The 10,359-nt window shown below is 35.2% G+C and overlaps 2 protein-coding genes across 2 annotated transcripts; both read right to left on the bottom strand.

Annotated features, from left to right (window-relative positions):
• Positions 1–846: 846 nt before the first annotated feature.
• LOC132167642 (FAM133-like protein) lies at positions 847–4,005 on the bottom strand. The gene is made up of 3 exons (XM_059578651.2): positions 3,891–4,005; positions 3,301–3,387; positions 847–2,342 (listed from the first exon to the last, which is right to left on the bottom strand). Exon 3 carries the CDS (start codon positions 2,281–2,283, stop codon positions 1,216–1,218), a length of 1,068 nt encoding a protein of 355 aa, XP_059434634.2. The 5' UTR covers positions 2,284–2,342; positions 3,301–3,387; positions 3,891–4,005; the 3' UTR covers positions 847–1,215.
• Positions 4,006–6,780: 2,775 nt separating this feature from the next.
• On the bottom strand, positions 6,781–8,759 carry LOC132166537 (chromatin-remodeling complex subunit). The gene is made up of 4 exons (XM_059577370.2): positions 8,598–8,759; positions 8,287–8,473; positions 7,852–7,919; positions 6,781–7,123 (listed from the first exon to the last, which is right to left on the bottom strand). Exons 2-4 carry the CDS (start codon positions 8,459–8,461, stop codon positions 6,992–6,994), a joined length of 375 nt encoding a protein of 124 aa, XP_059433353.1. The 5' UTR covers positions 8,462–8,473; positions 8,598–8,759; the 3' UTR covers positions 6,781–6,991.
• Positions 8,760–10,359: the final 1,600 nt, after the last annotated feature.

Genomic DNA, 10,359 nt, shown 5'->3' with positions numbered 1-10,359 from the left:
CCAAGCTTTTTTTTATTTATTAGAGAATTTCAATTACTGGGTTTCAATTTAATTTAATGTATATCATAGCCTTCCCTAATAAAAGTGTAAGTTCATTATTCATCAGCATAATTCTTTAGTACTCACTACTCACTAAAACTTGGCTGATAAAAGAAGCCAATCGCCAAAGTGATTGGGCTGGTCACTGAGATCACTAGTTGAAAAATGCCAAATTCACACATCTAAAGAGTACAAAGACGATGCCAAAAAGAATTATAAATCCTCAAATAGAGCCCTAAAAGGAGTAGGATAAAGGAGTCATACGATGTTCGCGATAAACATTAACCCTAACCCACTTATTGTAGGACAAGAAGTACCAGTCTCCCCCCTCCCCCCCCAACGCTGAGTCGCAACTCTTCCTGTAGAAACTTCTTTCAACTGATTTAAGTGATTCAGTTAGTAGGAAAGAAAGTAAGAAAGTCAGATGCTTCAAGTGATTCAGTCAGTAGGAAAGAAAGTAAAAAAGTCAGATGCCTCTCCTGCTGGCCGAAACATTTCCTTTGAATAGATGCGGTTCTCCCCATAATAATAAGAGTGAGCACTCACTCTTATTATGATGCCCACCCAATTTTGTTGCAAAATCTCACTTAACACACGCACAAAGCGATCATAATACCTTTAGAAAATCTCAAATAAAGGGAGAAGATCAGACGACGAACTACCGCGGACGGCACCATAGAAGCTAGAGATGGGGGTCACCGAACTCAAGAGGACCAGTAACCAGACCATATGAAGGACGGTGCAATTAGTCAAGTCAGCGGAGATCGTGCCCAATCAACTTCGAAGCTGCTAAAACTCAACATCAGGTATCATGTCAACAGACCAAAGAGAGACAATTTTATAAAACACGAAGATCAAACAGCAACAGATTGGTTTAGAAATAGGTTAGGGATCTTGAATTACTAATCAAGTTCAAAAACGGGAATTTCAGCACAAATAACACGCAGTTTGCTGCTGTCTGCATTAAAATACCGATAAATCTGCCAAATGAAACACAAAGCAAAGCAAGGAAAATGGCAAATGATAATAATGTGGTTAATTGATCAACCCCGTTAGCAGAAATCTCCCTATTTGTCGCCATCATGAGCAGCATTATCGTTCTCAATCTTGCCCGAATCCTCTTTATACTTTCCATTAGGTTCTGCTTGGGGCGAATGATTTTATACATCATCTGAGTTATGGCACCGATGTTTGTGGTGGTGGTGGCCACAAATCTTGTGCCTTTGCTTGTCTACCCGCTTGTTCATGGTTGTCATCTGACAACTTTCCGATAGATTCACTCCTTCTGTGGCCACTTGAATCAGATTTCTTCGAGTCCACACTATGTGATCGTCTATGACGTTTATGGTGCTTTGCATGGTTTCTTCTCCCGAAGTCACCATTTTCCTCGTCACTTGAAGAATCTGAAGCACCACACTCAGGCAGGCGATGACGTTTGTGGTGCTTTGCATGATGACTTCTCCTTCTACTAATGCCATCATCCTTCTCACCAGAAGAATCTGAAACGTTAGATTCCAATCTCCTATGGTGCTTGTGTCGCTTTGCATGGCCTCTCCTCTTGATTGCCTCCCGATCATCATCACTTAAACCATCAGCACTAGAATCTGATCTCAAATCAGGATGCCTGTGCCTTCTGTGGTTTCGCTTCTTTCTCTTCCTATCTTCATCAGAGCCACTCTCATATTCATTGTCGCTATCGTCATTTGAAGTATTAGTTTCCGAATGCCTGTGGTGTTTATGGCGCTTTGTATGGCTTCTCCTTTTGATTGCCTCACCATCATCGTCACTTGAAGAACCATCATCATCAGAATCAGATCTTGATTCATGATGCCTGTGCCTACGGTGGTTTCGTTTCTTTCTCTTCCAATCTTCATCAGAGCCACACCCATATTCGTCAAGGCTATCATCATTTGAGCTAGAGGATTGTCTCTTCGGCTTTCGCTTGGATTTCTTCTCCTTCTTCTTTTCATTGTCACCACCTGAGTCAGAGTGGGCATGCTTCCTGTGCCTCTTGTGGGTTTTTTTATTTGACTTTCTTCCCCCATCACTGCTGTCACTATCAGAATCGGACATAGATCTTCTTTTATGCTTTGCAGCCTTCAGCTTCCTCTCTTTAGCTTCGGCATCAGCCTTTGCCTTGGCAGCGGCTTCCAGCTTCTGCTCCCATTTCAAAGGGGCTTCTTTCTTCTCCAAAGCTCTCTTCTTTTTCTCTTCGACCAATTGGATGAACCTCTTGGCGTCCATTCAGAAATAAAAACCAGCTCAAAACCTGCATGTTGGTATGATGATGACCAGAAGTACATCTCAAAGAAGAGAAAAAACAATGTTAGTTCCTCCATCATCAAATCATAGGCTTTATAAAATAACACATGCATGTAACAAATAAAAACACTTTAATATTCTTCTTAATCAATTATACAAATAATATATTCAACTAATATGTAATGTAATACATCAATGGTCAAGTTAAAAGTTATTATGTTCATATCCCTCTATGTTTGGATAGCTGCTCACAATAGTCCTCTTTTTTCTAATTTCCCTAGAGTTTCTGGATTTGTGTTCTTCTTAGTTGGGTGTCTCAATTGTATACCTCCTGTGTACTTAAGTTACGCCCTCTATGCTTTCTAATAAGATTGAATTACTTATAAAAAATGAGTAATGCTATACATTGCCTCATTATCCAATTAATCTCCCAATGTAACTCAGTCTCATAAACTTTCAAAAAGGTAATGAATGCATTCCTAAAGATTTTAGAAACCAAGAATCCAAAAACAAGATTTTTGTGAATGAATGCTAGAATTCATTCAACATCATTTTCAATTTTTCCAAAATATAACATGCCCAGAAAAATTATTTCATGCCCACATTACAAAATCAACAAAAGCTAAATACCTCTAGCCTTCTTACATCCACCATCATTAGTATTTCCATCTCTTGCACTCACATACTGAGTATTTCATTTCTAAATTCTTGAAAAATACCAAGTCCTATACAAAGATTCAATCACATAGAACAGTCCAACAATTCTCGAGTGTAACTTCAAATTATTATATCCTTTTAAAATATAGATTAAAATGAATTGAAAAAAATATGCCACTCCGTGCCCCCCATGATTTACCATAAACTCAAAAGCATAATATACACCGGTTTCTGTCCAAAATGTACTGTGCATATATCCAACGAAAATATCAAACAAAAAAGAACAATCCTAATTAACAAAAAAGGACCAAAAGCAAACAAATATGGTTCGGCGTTCTTTACCTTATGTGCAGAAGAGCACTACCCAAAACGAAGATCAACTTGGAAGTCCAAAACTAGAAGCCTTATTCCAAACTAAACAACACAAATCTGTAAAAGGAAAAAAATAAAGACAGTATAGGTCAGGCAACACGACTACAATCATAATCTGAAGTACAACAAAAACTCTAATCATCAAAACCCCAACAAATACAGAAAAATCGATACCCTGTTTGGATGCCGAGAAAACAAATAGGAAAAAATAAAAAAGAACCCAACAAAGCTCAATCTGAGAAATATAGTAGTTTTTCCAGTCCAGATATTCTGTTTCTTTCAGCCCCCAATATAGAAAAGAATATATATATATTCGTTCTTTTCCTTTTTCCCTTTAAGGAACCAAGCATCAAGTGAAACGAGACCTAATACATCTTTATTTATATCTTTCTTTTTGACGTTGTGTTCCTCCAACAACACATCAGGAGCCCCCCACAACCAAACCGCCAATTTAACAAAGCAAAACCTAGACCTTCAGATCAACAAATTCCGGAGACACTATTAATTAAAAAAACACACAAATTACAGAGAAAGGCGTGCCTAGAACCGAAATCTCGTACCTGAATCGGAGAATAAGCGAAGACAGAGGAGATCGGAGAGAGGTAGCCGGCTTGCTTTCGGGCTTCAGCTAGGGCTCGATTTTCCCAAATCCTACTCTTCCCTCAAGAAATTTCTTCTATCTCGTGATTTGGTGTATATATAGCCGAACTTCGTACGCCAACTCTTGTCTTTTTTTTTTCGGTAAAAGGTCGGTGCACGCTGATTGGGCCTGGGAGCCGACTTGGCTGATAATGTTATATGACGTAATCCGCTTTTCATTGTAAAATAAATAATAACAAATAAAAAAATAAAAAAAACGAAAAAGAAAAAAAGAATAGGAGCATTTTAATTCTTTTGTGTGGGCTAAAAATAAATCAAACAAGCATTTCTTTTCTGGAAAAATAAATAAATGAGGAGTGATTAAAATAAGGTGGGGGAGAACTCACGAAGATGTCGCATATCTTTTTTTTAATGATAAAATTCACTTAACTTTCTAAAATTATCACCATATTTTGGGGTGAAATGACGGTTACAATTAGCGGTTAGTGGCTAAAACCGCTATCTGCAACCGCCTAAGTGGTTAACCGCTTGGTTAGCAGTTAACCACATCCGAATAACCGTTTTTTTACTAACCGGTTTTTTTTTTTTTTTGCCGGTTTTGGGGCTCACTTTAAACAATTTTTCTTTTCCTTTTCATGGCCATTTTAGCATTAAAAATTGCTATATACCAAAATCATTATTGATCACTTTCTACGAATCTATACAACATATAATACAAATAAAATTACAGCAATTTTTGTAGATCATTACTTCACTTGTAGTCTTATACACAACATACAAATAAATATATATAATAAAACTATATATATTATATGAAATATACAAATAAATATTTTATATATATATATATATATAAAGCGGTTAGCGGTTTTCAAAAACTCAATAACCGCTAACCGCTTAGGGGTTTTTAATAACTGCTTTCAAAAGCGGTTAGCAATTCTAAATTTTTACCCCTAACCACATTGATAATCATCCTCAAACTATCAATTGCGACAATTACCCCTCAAAGTATTCTCTATTCCTCTCCATTTCAAATGGAAATGGATATGAGTCATTTAGTGAAAAATGTGTAAAAATTGAGACAAAATTACTCTCATCTTTTAAGAGAAAGACAATTATATCCCGTCATTTTGCGTAAACTGTTCCTCTCCATTTCATTTGAGGATCCGTCCCCCTCCCCTTTCAAATTACCAAAAATTGACAATATGCACCCAATGCTAGCAAAATAACAAAATTACTCTTATAAAAATTTCAATAAGACAAAAATATTCTATAAATTTAAAAAATAATAATAATTTTTTTTAAGAAAAATTTTAATTTTAAAAAAATTGAAAAACTATATATATATATATATATATATATATATATATATATATATATATATATAATTTAAACAATTGAAAGAAAAAAAAAAAAAAAAAAAAAAAAAACAATGGGTGGCAAGGGGCAATAGAGCCACCCCCAAGTGCCAGGGGTGGCCAAGCCACCCCTGGAGGGTGGATCGGCCACCACTGACTCTAATAGGGGTGGTTGAGCCACCCCCCGTAAACAGCTTGTAGGTAGCTTGGCCACCCCAAAAACTGTTAGGGGGTGACTCGGCCACCCCAAAAAACATCTTGCCACCCCGAAAATGGCTAGGGGGTGGCCAAGCCACCCTTAGAAACATCTTGGGGGTGACTCAGCCGCCCCGGGAAACTGGCTCGGGGGTGGCCGATCCACCCCCTAGTGGGTGGTCGGACCATCCCCAGTTACCTAGGGGTGGTCCAGCACCCCTTATGTTTTTTTTTTAAAAAATAATAATTTGCTTTTTCTTTATTTATTTTTCATAAATTTAGTATTTTTTATCTTTATTTTAATAAGGGTAATTTTGTCATTTTGCTAACATTATGAGACATATTGTCAATTTTTGATAGTTTAGGAGAGACATTATTGTAATTGATAGTTTAAGGGGGAGATTGTCAATGTGGTGGTAGGTTGAGGAGATTAAGCAGACTTTACCATTTTTTAATCAAATTGGGAATGAGTTATAATGGATCAAAATACCCCCAAAAAAAAAAAAAAAATGTGAGCTTCTCAACCACATACCCTAAAACAAAAATAAACATGCACGAAGAACAAACCAAACTCGGTCTCCTTTTAAATCCATGATGCTTCGCCGACTTTTACATGAAATCATGCGTCCAAGATTGTTAAGAACTTAAAAATGTATGTTTTAGCTATGGATTTGATTAATGATATAGTTCACTTGGCATATTATAAAAATTATTTAAATATATGATTGGTTACGGATTCAATTAGTTTTGTAGTTTGCAAAGACAGTTATTTGTGACGATATTTTTTTTTATAAGATATTATTTTTTAGTAAGAGTAATATTATATTCTCCATCCTTATTCCGTTATTATCTTATCTTACTATGCTGATGTGATATTGTCAATCCATCATTAGATTTTTTTTTTTTATTATTTCTTTTAATGATAGCTTACCTAAGGGTGGACCATGTTAACATAGTAAGATAATAACGGATATTAATGTAGTATATATCATTTCAACAATATTTGTTTAAAGATGGTTTCTTCTTATAATGGTTAAACTTATTTCTTTTGTTGGTAACAAGAACCCTACTAATACAACAGGAAAAATTACGGCAGCGAAACAAATGATTACAATACAGCTTATAATCTATTAATTTTGATCAATTATTTCTTTTCAAGCTGCAAAGGAATTATAACATAGGTCGATAAGAACAAGCTGAAAATGGAAACACAAATTGTAATACACAATGTGCACATCACAACATAGACAGGAGATGTGCATGAAGAAACTTTTTCTATTGAGCTGGAGAAGCAAACTATCAAAACAAAAATCAATTACCCAGATAGTTTATAATCTAACCAAATAATAGATTCCATTCTTTTGTCCTTCCATACAAATTTCAGCAAGCAGATCAGGGGTATCCTACAACAATATAATTTCTGAACACATCCTCTATATTCCACAATATTAATTTTGGATGGAAAGAAAAAAAATGGAAAAACATGACTGTCTACTGAATAGTCCAAGTTACTTGAGAACTACTGCTGCGTTTCTCAGAGCCAGATACCTTTGCACATACTCATTAGGAAGTGACCTTACGAGCTTAAAAACCTCAGCATTTGCATAACGGAGATTGGTCCTGGGATCAAAGTAAGGTGCCTGCATAATACACGAGTAATTACTTACTGCACAGAACAAAGAAGGTGATATACCAAAGTGAAAAATGAAATTCAGGAACTGATGGATTTCAACATTGGCAATTGCTATTGAGTAATGTTAGGGACCATCTTTTTATTTTCCCAAAGTCGATGTGACTTTTAATCACCATTGAATTTAAGATGGATCACTATTGCATTTTGATCTAATGATGATTCTAAAAGCCACATCAATTTTTGGAGGATAAAAAGATGGTCCCTAGTATTACTCATTGCTATTAATATGTTCCTACTGTCAATGCATCCGAATAAAGTCTATAGGCAACACAGGTGCTATAATTGTTATTGCCTGTAGATTAACAAACAACATATAAAGGGCCGGAGGGGTAAGAGCTTAATTTCTAACTGATCCAAGTTAACTCAGCAACCTAAAATGTAGAGTACCAGCTTAGGGAAAATCAGAATGTGGAAGAACAATAATCCCTAGTCCTACGATTTCTAGCTTTAAAGAAAGACCTAAAACAAAATGGGTGAGGAGGGGCAAGAGGTTCTACTCTAATCATTGATTAAAATTAGCGAGAGCTAATAGAATGGAACTGAGTTCGGTAGAAAAAGAAAAAAAATTAACAGCCGGATCCAATCAACCATATAGATGAGTAAACCCTTAAACAGTGGGATCTAAATAAATAAGACACCTATAAATCAACACATCTTATCAAGAGAGCCACATACCTCATTTCCTGTTATATCGCAGATTTTCTTGCATGGATGCATAGAAGGTGGTGTCTCAATATTAACATCTGAAGAATAGGTGACAACAAGGGGTCAAAGCTCATAAGTGACAACTAGGAGGAAATCTTCATGCAATGTGTGAATCTACAAAGCTAAATTTTTTTTGTCCTACCTTCATTTTTGTTCAATCTGCTAAACAAATTAACGAATCCCATACTCTTTCCATCTCTTCTCTGGTAAGAAACTCATGCATCATTTAACCCATCACAGGCTTCCCATTTACTTTCAGTCAATCAGTTTAGCAGTTACAATCCACACTCGATACATTTTTTACTTCCACTTCACAATATTCTCAAAATTCTTTATGGTAGTTAATAATATGAGTTTGTATCTGTACATAGAAGAAAGTTGATAAAAGGGGTTCTAAGTACTTACAATTGGGTTCATCAGGAGGGTAATTCTGGTAATTCTCGGCCTGAAGGATCTGCTTGAGATGTTTCCAGTGCCTGCCTCTGGATTGGCCTTTCGGGTACTTCTCGTACATTTGAATTCGCTTGAAACTGAGGTGAGTTGGCAACACAAGCTCTGCGTTCACCACTTCCGGCTCCATCTTCCTCTTCTTCTGCATATAAACCAAACCGAACCACACAAATAAATTTCCATATGAAAATAGAATAAGCAAAGTTTATTATTTGAAAGAATAGCAAAATTATTCTGTAACATTTGTTTGTGCAAAGTAGACACACCTAAGAAACCCTAACCATTAGGGGAAAAAGGGAAGTGAGGAAGTGAGACAGGAAGACGGGAGATCCCCACTTGATACGAAGCATTTCACAGGAATTTTATGCAACAAAAATTATCGAGAAATGGGTGGCGAGGATCGAAATCTCGTACCTGAATTGGAGAAGGCGGGGATCGGAGAGAGGTGGTTGGCTTGCTTTTGGGCTTTGGCTAGGGCATGGCTTTCCCAAATCCTACGATAATTGGGCCTGGGCCTGGGAGCTAATTTGGTTTATAATGTTATGGGTAAAACAAAAGAGCACGCCGCATGCCACGCACGCAGCGTGCCCTGTGTCAGTGCTTTATATATATTAATTTTTTTATTTGTATTTGGAGTAATGGATTTGGAATATTTATGAATATGTATGTGAAATATATAATGTGATATGTGATGTTTTGGGTTAAGCTTTATTTAAAAATATTGGCTAGCCCAAAAAAAGCATGTGTGTATGTATTTTTTATATTTTTTTATTTTGGAACTTTTTGGCCTTAAACCCTTAAAATAAACCCAAAAAATAGGCAAATTTAAGGCCTAAAACACTTAAAAAAACTCATATAAAAAAAACAGTTATAAAACTGCCAATTATTGGATTAAATAACCGTTAACCGCCGGTTATAAAAAAACCGTTAACCAGTTAAGCGGTTGCAGTTATAAACAACACTTTTATCCTACAACTATTTCATTCTATTAATATAGACTATAGTAGTGCCAAATAACCTTTGGATCAGCTTTTGTTAAAATAAATTAATTGATATTATCATAGTGAAATAATTTATAGAATTACTTTATTTTTAATATATAATTTTTTTAAAAAAAATTAGACTTAATATTTTTTTTTACAACCTTTTACCACGTGTGAATTTGTGATTTGAAAGTAAAAAAAAAAGGGGGGGGGGGGGGGGGGTTAAAGGACACCACCCATCAAATCATTAAAAAAGAAAAAAAAAGTTTATATGAAAAAATATTTAATATTATTTATAGATGATTCTTTATAAACCCCTTATATTAATCATTAATCATTGGGGTGAATAATATCATAGCTCATTCTTCTCTTTTAAATTTTTTTTGTCAGAGCTTGTTTGATTAGTTTTTAGCCCACCCAAAAGAATTCAAATACTCCTACTTGCGACTCTGACTTCTTTATTTTACTTTTTAATCTTATATTCTTTATTTTAGAATGAAAATCGAATTACTATTCTTTATTTTACTACTTCGTAATAAATTTTTTTTTTTTTAAAATTTTTTTTTTTTTTTTTTTTTGCACGGTCGTGCCACGCACGCCGCGTGCCCTGTATCAGTGCCCATATATATATATATATGAAGGCGGTTAACAGTTATAACCACCTTATCCTACCCCCTAAAACTATTAACCGCAACCACTCTTGGCAGTTAGCAGTTAACGATTAGTGATTAGTGGTTATAAGCGATTAGCAAGGTGGTTATAACCGCATCGTTTGAGCAGCCCTAGTTTATAGCATTACTAAACCAAAAAGGTGAGGTTGAATAATATAATGCGGAAAATGCTATAATTTTTACATTTTTATCTCACTTTACTTATATGGTATTATCAACCACCTATTTTTAACAAAAATAAATAAATAAATAAAAAGAATAAAAATATGATGTATAGCTAGGTCAACAAATGAATAAAGCCACTTAGGAACATACTAGGATCTAGTTAGGATAAGCTCAGCTTAGGAATGGTTTGTTTATTAAATAAATCGAGT

This window comes from Corylus avellana, chromosome 2, assembly GCF_965113065.1.
Source record: "Corylus avellana chromosome 2, dhCorAvel1.hap1.2, whole genome shotgun sequence".
NCBI classification, from domain to species: domain Eukaryota; kingdom Viridiplantae; phylum Streptophyta; class Magnoliopsida; order Fagales; family Betulaceae; genus Corylus; species Corylus avellana.
Note: the sequence above shows the minus strand (reverse complement) of the source record. Positions and strands in the feature narration are given on the sequence as shown.